At 40.1% G+C, this 11929-nt stretch overlaps 3 protein-coding genes across 3 annotated transcripts; 1 reads left to right on the top strand and 2 right to left on the bottom strand.

The window, feature by feature from the left end:
- Positions 1-559: 559 nt before the first annotated feature.
- On the bottom strand, positions 560-3673 carry txndc15 (thioredoxin domain containing 15). The gene is made up of 6 exons (XM_040032310.1): positions 3456-3673; positions 2719-3035; positions 2049-2195; positions 1511-1674; positions 1108-1238; positions 560-942 (listed from the first exon to the last, which is right to left on the bottom strand). Exons 1-6 carry the CDS (start codon positions 3544-3546, stop codon positions 746-748), a joined length of 1047 nt encoding a protein of 348 aa, XP_039888244.1. The 5' UTR covers positions 3547-3673; the 3' UTR covers positions 560-745.
- An 824-nt stretch (positions 3674-4497) lies between these two features.
- On the top strand, positions 4498-8444 carry LOC120733848 (tripartite motif-containing protein 16-like). The gene has a single exon (XM_040032309.1). It carries the CDS (start codon positions 4801-4803, stop codon positions 6463-6465), a length of 1665 nt encoding a protein of 554 aa, XP_039888243.1. The 5' UTR covers positions 4498-4800; the 3' UTR covers positions 6466-8444.
- Positions 8445-9557: 1113 nt separating this feature from the next.
- On the bottom strand, positions 9558-11929 carry LOC120733847 (tripartite motif-containing protein 16-like). The gene has a single exon (XM_040032307.1). It carries the CDS (start codon positions 11620-11622, stop codon positions 9940-9942), a length of 1683 nt encoding a protein of 560 aa, XP_039888241.1. The 5' UTR covers positions 11623-11929; the 3' UTR covers positions 9558-9939.

Here is an 11929-nt window from a genome sequence, read left to right as displayed (position 1 = left end):
GTCTTAATACACCCTATCGGTATCAGTCTGCTAAAGTAACAACTATGATGACAAATTTCTCTTCAATTAATTAACACTACTACTGAACATCTGACATATGCCATGATTGAAACGTCATTTTCACCACTGTATAAGCTAACGGAATATTATTTGATCCTTTGGAAGGACTCTGCCAGTGACCTCTGACCTGTGCCAGGATGTCTGCGCCTCTGTCCTCTTTTTTTTTCTTTTCTTTTCTTTTGCTGCCACAACAGAGAATTTCCTTCCTACACACATCACTGTTTGCAATGTTTTCATTTACAGCTGTAAAATATCTCCACAGGATGTTCCTCTCTTTCACTCACTGCAGCCTACATGTTTGTTCAGTGCAGCTGAATCAGGGGACTGCAAGACAACAAAACACAGTAGAGCCAGGAGGAGGAAGAGGAGCAAAGTGTGCCTGCATGAGAGGAGCAGTGTTTGTACAGACATGTCAACTATTTTGTTTTTTTGTACTTTGGACTTACTTGGGTTCAGCTGAACATCAACTAAAAGGCACAAAAAAAAAATGACAGCACAGTTTGTCTTCTCGCACACAGCCTCAAATTGTTACTTTTAATCCAAATCTTTATTCTAAACCGCAAGAGCTCAAATGTTTTTATTTCACTCAAACACTTAAAACATGAGCACATTAGCCATTTTAATAAACTAAACTGTTTAGCAAACAATTCTTTACATCATTCTTGACTGAACAGTCTGTGAGGTTTCAGTCTTGATGCTCGTGCTCTTGTCCGGGTATGAGCCAGCGTATGCTGTCGGTCCGCAGGATGGCGTACAGAGTGAAGCTTGTGATGAAGAGGATGGAGAAGACCAGCAGCCAGTCAATGCTCCTCACGGGAACGCTAGGGAGGGGACCGAGGCGGTCTACGTCTGTCACATTTCTATCAGGGCCGGCTTCAAAACCTGGAACACACAGAGTTGGATCACACATGGGTGCAAGTTTCATTTGAGTGGTCGTTCAGATTCATTTTACATGACTCAAAATGTTCTTCCAACCACCCAATTCTGACCCTTTTGAGCCCAAACCAGTAAGCTCTATATAATGTAACACATAACCTGCATTTGTACCTGTCTGGTTAACAAGAAAAGATGTGAGCGTATCCAGCGTTCTGTCAGTGTGGTTGAAACGAGCCATCGGTTTTGCCCCTTGGAACAGCAGGATGTTGGGCACTGCCACAGTCCCAAACCTCGTGGAGAGGCTGGTGGAAGATGGGGACATGCATTACAAGAAAATAACACGCAAGACTTTATTCTACATTTGTATTTTTATAATTTTCAACACAAAAGAACTTTTATCAACTACTCTAATTATCCAATTAACTGTTTGATAATAAACATGAGCTATATTCTGCTTCTATATAGATGCTAAGGTGTGGTGAGCCACAGAGGACAACAGCTTTAAAAAGTATTCTAAGAGGGGTTTTCACAGTGAGATTACACAGTTAAAACCAGAACAAAGGTGATCATTTACCTGCTGTGCTGTGAGGCATCCAGTGCCAAGAAATGCATGCTGGGAAAAACCCGGGGAAGGGCGTTGAAGTGAGGTGCCAGGTTGGCTGAGAACTGGCACCAGGCGGTGAAGAACAGCACCACAGAGCACTCTGTGCTGTTAGCATTGAGGAACTCCATTAGATCCTGAAAGAAAAGAAGGGATGGGTTTAGTGTTTTTTATCCAGGAGAGAAACAGGAAATTTTCCTGCATGGAATTTTATAAGAGGGATACAAACAGAACCTGAATTCTGGTAAATTCACTCAAAAATGAAAGGTGTAAAGGCAACAAACAACAATGCTCACGATGCAAACAGTGAGTCATGCTATGATGAAATAAAACAAAACTGATTTACAAAAAGGTTTATACACACAAAAAATATACAAATAGATGCATTAGAAAAGTTGATAAATGAATCTTGTATATGGTAACTGGTGTAAATGTTTGGGAAATTGGTGGCACACTTTTTACACACTTTACACAGCGTGTAAACATGTGCCTCAGAGGATGGAGTGAGTACCTGTGAGGCATTGAGGACCTGCACAGTGAAGTTCTCCATTCCTGTGATGTTCCGTCTATCACAGTTGACTTTGTACGTCTTGGCGGTCTCCGTGGTGTTGTGCTCCTCAACCGTTATGACCTCCGCACGCACAATGTCAAGCGTGAGCTGCAGGGAAACATTCAAGGAAAAGTTAGTTTCAGCAAAACTGCATTTATAACTATACATATTTGGGCTAATCTTCAGTGAGACTTTATCAAGCACACGTCAAAACATAAAAGCTAAGCTGAGGCTGAAATTAAATTAACCTTGTTATTGATTTTTTTTTATCAATTCATTTTTAAGATAGGAGAAGACTTTATTGATCCAACAGCGGTTTAAGTCAGTTGGTTTATAACAACCAGTGTTAATATCTTAAAGTAAATTTGTCCAGGAAGACATTTGAGAATCAAAGGATCTCATTGTCTCACTTAATCATCTTAGAAGACAAATCTGCAAATCTTCACAACTGCAAATTTTACCTTAATAATAAATCAATTACTAATTTGTGATTATCTTTATATTTTGGGTTTCTTTTGGAATTTATACATCAATTTAGATGTCAGTCACTGTGGTAACTGAGGTGGTAACCCTTTAAGGCTGCAGTCTAACAGCAGTCCCTTTTTATGTCTCACAGTTTCATCTTACTAACCTGCTGTGATGATTCAGCATCTTCCTCCTGTGATCCACCATTCTCAGCTGGAGCCGGTGAACTACACTGGGCACTGCTGTCATCACAGGGCGGGGAGAAGCCTGACTGAAAGTCTTTCACATTTTTGGGGAAGAGAGACTCGATGTCAGATGGATCGATGGGAGTTTCAGTGCCCATCACAGCATCTGCGATCTCAGCCGTCTTGAACTGCCTCTTCGGCAGAGAGTCCAGGTCTCCGGACTCTACAAACTTGGGGCTGTTCTCCAAATCGGACAAAGTGTCCTCTGACAAAATGAGCTCCAGTGAGTCGTCATACTCTAAGGGACAAAAAAATAATTAAACTCAGTACATATAACATATTTGTAATTGTTTTCCATTCCATCTGACTTTTAATAGTGAATCACTGCAGAAGTTTATCTGAGGACAATCAGATTTCTTGCCATAAGCTGACAGTTACACTCCTGTGAAAAGCATTTGTTCATTTCCCGATTTCATAGTTTTTTGCACATTTATGACACGTAATTGTTTCGGATTCATAGGCATCTGATTAGAATAAACAACGTCTCTCACATTATTTCAGTCATCTAAATCCCTTTGAAGGACTAGCTAACTAATAGAATATTACACAGAGAGAATATCCTGTGTTACTGTTAATGATCAACCTAAATACAAACATTATATTAGATAAAGGTTTGTACTGTTAGCATTGAAGCTAGCTGCAGCTATCAGTCTCTTACCTTGACCAGACGAAAACTTGAAAACACCCTCATGATGCAGCAAAAACAATAAGACAAACCGTAATTGAAGCTTATTTAAAATCCCCCTCATGTTTTTGAAATGTAACGAGCCAAACACGATTATGAAACGCTGTCACGACATTTTGAGCCGTGAAGAGATGCTGGTGGACTCATAGGAACGAGTGGTCGGATCTGTGGCGGAAGAAAATAGACGATGCACATGAAAAGGTGGCTTCCGGGATGCTTTTTTTTTAACCCATACATTTATTTTTCTCTAGGAAATCCATCCCATATATTTCTAGACCATTCCTTGGCCATTTTTGTGCTGTTATTGGTGCCTTTTACGGGGAACACTGATTTCCAGTTTGGGTACTCAGGTATATCAAACAGGGTTTAAGACAGCGTCCCCTCACTTCCTGAAGTTTACTGCACAGCTCCACCTTTTGTTTTGCGTATGTGTCCATACTACGTATTACGGTAAGGGAAACCGAGAACTGATTTCAAAACAAACGCGATCTTCAATGGAACGTGATTTCAACATTACCCTACAATTTTAGTCTGCCATTGACGATATAATAAATAATGGAATAAAAAAGCATACCAATATAGAAATGAAAAATAACTTTTAAATGACCAAAAATAGTCAAATATGGCAAACCCACATACGTAAACTCGCTTAACCAAATTAGAAAATTAAGACTTCAAGATATGTAAAGGTGATTTGAGAGGGGGAAAATGGTTTGTATAAAGTGATGTCAAAACGCTGATATCCAAAATCAGAGTCACTTACTTACCCTATACTGCCTGAGTAATGGTGTCAAAATTACTCTGTGGAAACTGAATTTACTTGCAATGGCTGTACACTTCTTTTGAAATTGTAATTTCTAAATGTGGTTATGCATAAGTATGTCATACTTGAATATTTCTGCCTTTGGCAGTTTTTAATTTGTATTTAATGTTTATTTCTGTATTGATATTTATCTCATGGTATATTGTATCATTGATCACCGACTCACGTTGGTTAATGTTAAAATTACATTCACAACTAGATCGCTAGATCGCTTTTATTTTGAATTTAGGTCTAAGTTTCCCGTACCGTAATGTGTAGCACATACACGTAATGCAAACTAAGGTGGGGGCTGGCTTGACTGAGTGTCTCAAAGTGGTACAAAGTCCCTTTATTCCCTCCCCTTCTACTCCTCGGCCAGTTAAAATATGGATCTAAACACCATGTGATCAAACGCAAGCGCTGAAAAGACCATACACCACAGATTAGTGTGTAAGGAGGCAATGAATGCAGCTTTTCTCTGGTAGCTGAAAGTGAAACTTAATTTGACTGGACAAAATGGCGCTGCAACTGATTCAGCTGGATCAAGAAAAACTGAGCTGTTCCATTTGTCTGGACCTCCTTAAAGATCCAGTCACTATTCCCTGTGGCCACAGCTACTGCATGGACTGCATCAAAAACTGCTGGGATGAGAAGGAAACACACAGCTGTCCTCAGTGCAGGCAGACTTTCACACCGAGGCCTGTCCTGGTGAAGAACATGATTTTAGGTGAGTTAGTGGAAGACCTAAAGAAAGCAGAACATTCAACAGCTTCATCTGATCATACCTTTGCTGGACCTGGAGATGTGGCCTGTGATTTCTGTTCTGAGAGGAAACTGAAAGCCTCCAAGTCCTGCCTGGTGTGTATGGCCTCTTATTGTGAGCAGCACCTCCAGCCTCACTACAACATAGCTCCATTAAAGAAACACAAGCTCATCAAAGCCACTTCAAAGCTTCAGGAGAACATCTGCTCTCGCCATGATGAGGTGATGAAGATCTTCTGCCGCACTGATCAGCAGTGTATCTGTTATCTTTGTTTAATGGATGAACACAAAGACCATGTCACAGTGTCAGCTGCAGCAGAAAGAGCTGAGAAACAGAAAGGGCTTGAAACAAATCGGCAAAATGTCCAACAGAGAATCCAGAACAGAGAGAAAGATGTGAAGGGGCTCCAAGAGCAAGTTGAGGCTATGAATCTCTCTGCTGATAAAGCTTTCAGAGAATGTGATAAGGCTTTCAAAAATTTGATCAGTCTCATTGAGAAAAAAAGCTCTGAGGTGAAGCAGAAGATCAGATCCAAGCAAAAATCTGAACAGAACAGAGTCAAAGAGCTTCAGGAGAAAATAGAGCAGGAGATCAGAGATCTGAGGAGGAGAGACACTGAACTGCAGCAGCTCTCACTGACAGAGGATCACCTCCATTTTCTGAAAAACTACTCCTCACTGTCACATCTGAGTGCATCTACAAACGTACCCACCTACAACAATCTTACTCTGCAGTACTTTGATGATGTGACTGCAGCTGTGTCACAGGCCAGAGATAAAGTGAAGGCTCTTCTCAGTGATGAATGGCCAAAAATCTCAGTTGGAACGACCAAAGCAGATATTTTACTGCCTCAAGGAGAACCCAAAACCAGAGACGACTTTTTGAAATATTTTTGTCAGATAACACTGGATATAGATACAGTGAATACACGTTTATCATTGAGTGACAGCAACAGAAAAGCAACACTGATGAGTAGAAACCAGTCATATCCAAGTCATCCAGACAAATTCCTTAAAAGGTGGCAGGTCCTGAGCAGAGAGGGTCTAACTGGACGCTGTTACTGGGAGGTGAAGTGCAATGGGACAGTTTATGTAGCTGTTGCATACAAGGATATCGGCCGTAGAGGGACCAGAGAGGAATGTGGATTTGGATTTAATGACAAATCCTGGTCGTTAACAGTTTCAGGCAGCGGTTATGAATTCAAACACAACAACATTTCCACTCCCATCCCAGGCCCTCTGTCCTCCAGAATAGGAGTATATTTGGATCACAGTGCAGGAACTCTTTCTTTCTACAGCATCACTGAGACCATGAATCTCCTCCACAGAGTCCAGACCAGGTTCACTCAGCCTCTCCATGCTGGATTTTGGCTTCCTCAAAGTGCTGGAGACACTGCTGAGCTGTTTGACTTTAAGTAGATAAGAGATATTGAACTGTGCAATACAGTATTTGTTAAGATGTATGTATGTACACTATCAAAGATCTTTATGCATGTTATGATTTGTACCTTATTTTTTCTGTTTACAAAATAAACAGATAATTAATAATTTAATTACTGAAGTATGTATGTAAATATTGTGCATTACTTTCAAACTCATAACTAAAACATTTATCAAAATTATATTTTTCAGAAATTCTCAATTTATACAGTGTGTTGAGAAATAATGATAAAAACTGTGTTGTCACTGGTTTAACCGCGGGAAACAAAAAGAAAAATGCAAAAGGATGACACTATATGTGTCTATGATGACATGTAGGTTTGGATAATTTCGTTTGATGTACTTTTATTTTTACAAAAAAAAAAAAAGATTTTATATAGGATACCTTTTTTTTTTAATTTTCAAAAAAGCAAAGCATTGGAGTTTTTGCCCACATGAGATGCGCTGCCTTGGATCCTCCAAGATCCTGGGTCCTGAAACTTAGTTCACTTTTATTTATATAACGCCAAACTACAACAGTTGCCTCAAGATTCTTTTTATTTTAAGCCAAGACCCTACTTTAAGATCAAGAAAACTGAAAAAAACCCCAACAATCAGAAGATCCCCTTTGAGCGAGCACTTTGGCGACAGTAGGAAAGAAAAACTTCCTTTTAACAAGAAGAACCCTCCAGCAGAAGGGCTTGTGTACACACAAAGCCTGAAGAAATTCATCTTTCTTTTCGAACCACTTGGAGAGCTCTATGGTTTCATTCGGCTTCATCTGGCCATCACTCCTCGAGAAGATCTGCTTAGCAGGTGCTGCAGTTTCACACTCTTTGCCTGCCTGCAGGGAGTTACTGATAATAGATACGACAATATGAAAGTATGACTCAAGCCTGCCTTTTATCAATGGTTCAGATTGCTGATGATGTAATGCTGTGGTGATTATGTTCTCGGCACACTTTGGGCCCTGTAGTACCAACTGAGCATTATTTAAACCCCTTAACATACCTAAGCAGGAAACTCTCCATATTGTCAATATGGAGCAAAATGGAGCAGAATTCTGGACAAATGTATCAGTTTCCATCTGGTATATCATACAGACATATGGCTAGTATAGAGTAATGGATCTAAATGATCATCAGTTCCCAAAAGCTGTTAAATTTGTTTTTTGAAAATCATTCCAGAAATGAAGTAACCTTGGAAAATCCCAAAATATAAGTGTAAAATCCTCAATCCAAAGCCCCTACAGCAAAATTACCATATCTTTAAATAATAATAATGGGTATATTGAAATATCTCATTTTTATTTTCACTTTGCTAGTTTACTTCCTGCTTTAAATTTTGCCTTAGTATGAAAACATTTTTCATCTGTTATTCTCCTACTTAAATTAGTATAGATCTACAGTATGTACGTTTTTGTCATGGTGCTGGGTGGTTGACCCAGCATTTTGTCTTTGTCATTATGTTTATTATTTTATCAGATTTGATGTTAATTTCTTCATGGTTATTAGTATGTAGGTTTCATTCTCAGGGTTTCCAGTCCTAAGGTTTATTTCCCGTGTCGTCCCCCTTCGTGTCCATGAGTTTGTTTTATGAATTTCCTGTTTTACTTTGAAGGTCTGTGTCTGTTATCACTGTGTTCAGCTTGTATCCTCCCGTCATCTTGTGAATTAGGATCATCTGTGTGTCATTGCCTGATAACAGAGTGTGTGTGTGTGTGTGTGTGTGCACTCTTTGTCGGCTCGTCTCAGTTTCATGGTGTTTTGTTCTTTGGTCTGTGTCTCTCTGCCCTTCACCCAGTTTCATTATGATTTCAGGTTTGCTCTTTAGTTTTCCCAGTTTAGGTTTCTTCAGTAGCTCATTGCCTCTTTTTCTCACTTTGCCACTTTGTAAATGAACATTCACTCATATCAGTCTTTTGCCTGCATTTTGGGTCCTTTTCCACCAACACCACACGGCTCGCCCCAGCAGCCGTTGTTAGAGTTTGTATTGTTGATTGTCATTTATGCTTAGAAATATTTACTTATATATGCTTAGAGTTTTGTAATTAGTTGTAGATTGGTAGAGGTTTTGATCCTTGATAGTCTGCAAACTTTGTGTGTATTAGACAGCACTTTGGGAGCATGAGAGGTCATACCGTGTCTTATTGTTTTACGGCAGGATCAACGTAGTTGCGTCTGTTCTAGTCTAAGTGTTCTTTGTTTAGATGAACTGCAGGACTTCCTCACCGTGTTATCTAGGATGAACCATCTAGGGTGAGGGGGAGGCTACCCTCTTCCTGACCAAGGATGTTTGACCCTTTGATCAGCAGTCCACACACACACACACACACACACACACACACACACACACACACACACACACAAGGTACTCTTTGTGTTTATGTAAGACGTCATATGTTAATGAACCTATGCATATTCATGTAACCTCAATAAAAGGACAGTGTACGGGAGAACGGACGAGAGCAACTGGGGTCAAGCGAAGGAACGGTGCCTGTCCGGTTCTCTCCCGTGCACGAGAAACATGAAGAAGCTTGCCTACTTGTGTCTTGCTTTGCAGTGTAATTATATTGCCTTCAACGTTCCAGCGGATGGGTTCAAGCTACAAACCTATCAGCCGTGACATTTTTTAAGATTTTACTTTTTTAATTTCATCATTAATGCTCTACTTTAAATGTCTCTTAACAAAAGGTTCCATTCATCATGTTAGTGATATTTTATTTCTTGAAACAAGAAAGTTTAGTGTACATTGCTCACTTTATTTCACAAACAGCAGTAAATAAATAAAAGGTTCATGAAAACATAACTGAAATTAAACATTTTACAATCCACCAACTTAAGTATAGAAATAAAAAAAAAAAAATAGAAGCAACAATTATAATAAAAGTGCCAAAAAATATATTCTGTTCATCTAAACGTTTCCAGTGGGAGAAACATTACATCAGTCATCCAAGTGACTTCTTCAGTCTCAGCTGACTGCAGTTTCCCCCGACCTTATAAACAGTACATATTCACAATAACTGAAACTAGCCCACTGAATGAATAATAGTATGTGAGGTCAGTTTCTTTATCAATAATATGCAAATTGTCATGAGCATTTCTCCTACTGAAAACGTTACGTCCAGATGAACAGAATCAGCTTTTTAGGATTTCCTTACCTGGATGATTGAGCATGCATCAAGATATAATAACTGTGATTCCAACATATCTGATACATAATTACTTTTTTCTCTAATTTTAAATATACTGAAGTTATTTTTATATGACTTTGTTTGTTTTTTTGCTAATGTTACAACAAAACAGTGGTTAAATGAATATTGTTTTGCCAAATAAACAGTTTTACCCTAATAGCTATTGAAAACAACACAATCAAAGAAATTAAAGAACACACTTATATCCATAAGGATTCATCTCTAACAGGTGCAGGATAGATAAACACATCTCAACAAGTAGCACATGGCATCAAATTTTACTATTTTATGTTTATTCTCTTCTTGAGCTCACACACCTCAGCAGTGTGTCCAGCACTTTGTGGAAGCCACAGTCCAACATGGAGAGGCTGAGTGAACCTGGTCTGGACTCTGTGGAGACGATTCATGGTCTCAGTGATGCTGTAGAAAGAAAGAGTTCCTGCCCTGTGATCCAAATATACTCCTATTCTGGAGGACAGAGGGCCTGGGATGGGAGTGGGAATATTGTTGTGTTTGAATTCATAACCGCTGCCTGAAACTGTTAATGACCAGGATTTGTCATTCAATCCAAATCCACATTCCTCTCTGGTCCCTCTACGGCTGATATCCTTGTATGCAACAGCTACTCCAACCATCCCGTTGTACTTCACCTCCCAGTAACAGCGTCCAGTCAGACCCTCTCTGCTCAGGACCTGCCGGCAATCAAGGAATTTGTCTGGATGACTTGGATATGAGTGGTTTCTACTCATCAGTGTTACTTTTCTGTTGCTGTCACTCAGTGACAACAGTGTGTGTGCTGTATTTGGATCGAGAGTGATCTGACAAGAATGTTTCAAAAAGTCGTCTCTGGTTTTGGGTTCTCCTTGAGGCAGTAAAATATCAGCTTTGGTCGTTCCAACTGAGATTTTTGGCCATTCATCACTGAGAAGAGCCTTCACTTTATCTCTGGTCCGTGACACAGATGCAGTCACATCATCAAAGTACTGCAGAGTAAGATTGTTGTAGGTGGGTACGTTTGTAGATGCACTCAGATGTGACAGTGAGGAGTAGTTTTTCAGAAAATGGAGGTGATCCTCTGTCAGTGAGAGCTGCTGCAGTGCAGCGTCTCTCCTCCTCAGATCTCTGATCTCCTGCTCTATTTTCTCCTGAAGCTCTTTGACTCTTTTCTGTTCAAATGTTTGCTTGGACCTGATCTTCTGCTTCACCTCAGAGCTTTTTTTCTGAATAAGACTGATCAAGTCTTTGAACATCTTCTCAGTTTGCATTAACGCTTTATCAGCAGAAAGATTGATAGCCTCCACTCTTTCATGAAGCATCTTCACATCTTTCTCTCCGTCCTGAACTCTTTGAAGAAATTTTTGTCGATTTCTTCCAAGCCCTTTCTGCCTCTCAGCTCTTTCTGCTGCAGCTGACACTGTGACATGGTCTTTGTGTTCATCCATTAAGCAAAGATAACAGATACACTGCTGATCAGTGCGGCAGAAGATCTTCATCACCTCATCATGGCGAGGGCAGATGTTCTCCTGAAGCTTTGAAGTGGCTTTGATGAGTTTGTGTTTCTTTATTGGAGCTACGTTGTAGTGAGGCTGGAGGTGATGCTCACAATAAGAGGCCATACACACCAGGCAGGACTTTGAGGCTTTCCGCTTCCTCACAGAACAGAAATCACAGGCCACATCTCCAGGTCCAGCAAAGGCATGATCAGGCGAAGCAGCTGGAAGTCCTGCTTTCTTTACGTCTTCCACTAACTCAGCAAGCATGCTGTTTTTCACCAGGTCAGGTTTCAGTGTGAAAATCTGCCTGCACTGAGGGCAGCTGTGTACTTCCTTATCATCCCAGCACTTTCTGATACAATCCATGCAGTAGTTGTGCCCACAGGGAATAGTGACTGGATCCTTTAGAAGCTGCAGACAGATGGAACAGCTCAGTTTGTCTTGATCCAGCTGAATCAGTTGCTGCGCCATGTCTCCTCACCACGACTGTAAAAGATTTCCTTTCTTGCACTGAAATTTGAACTCAAGGTCCTTTTGAGGGAAGTCTGTGACATCTCACTTTCAGTTACCAGATAAAAGCTGCTTTCGTTTCTTTGATATAGACACTGACCTGAGCGTAGGGTGTGACTAATGTCTGAGGTGAGCAGTATATAAACTGAGTGGGGCTTAGACACGTGTGCTTTATTCCAGGAAAGGGCCTAGACAGACTGGTCTTGTAATTTGATACAGTACTGTTCTCACCATTTCAGCTGTGCATTTGTTAGTGGGTATTGTGTAT

This window comes from Simochromis diagramma, unplaced genomic scaffold, assembly GCF_900408965.1.
Source record: "Simochromis diagramma unplaced genomic scaffold, fSimDia1.1 OVJJ01000216.1, whole genome shotgun sequence".
NCBI lineage: Eukaryota > Metazoa > Chordata > Actinopteri > Cichliformes > Cichlidae > Simochromis > Simochromis diagramma.
The sequence above is the reverse complement of the archived record's forward strand: the minus strand, read 5'-3'. Positions and strand labels throughout refer to the sequence as shown.

Bases quoted from the DNA above. Each gene is read 5' to 3' on its own strand.
- LOC120733847 (XM_040032307.1), bottom strand. From the start codon at position 11,622: ATGGCGCAGCAACTGATTCAGCTGGATCAAGACAAACTGAGCTGTTCC.
- txndc15 (XM_040032310.1), bottom strand. From the start codon at position 3,546: ATGAGGGGGATTTTAAATAAGCTTCAATTACGGTTTGTCTTATTGTTT. The intron at 1,239-1,510 runs GTAAATGATCAC...ATCTTCCACCAG, and splicing joins GATGCCTCACAGCACAGCAG to CCTCTCCACGAGGTTTGGGA. The intron at 943-1,107 runs GTACAAATGCAG...TGTGTGTTCCAG, and splicing joins TTTTCTTGTTAACCAGACAG to GTTTTGAAGCCGGCCCTGAT.
- LOC120733848 (XM_040032309.1), top strand. From the start codon at position 4,801: ATGGCGCTGCAACTGATTCAGCTGGATCAAGAAAAACTGAGCTGTTCC.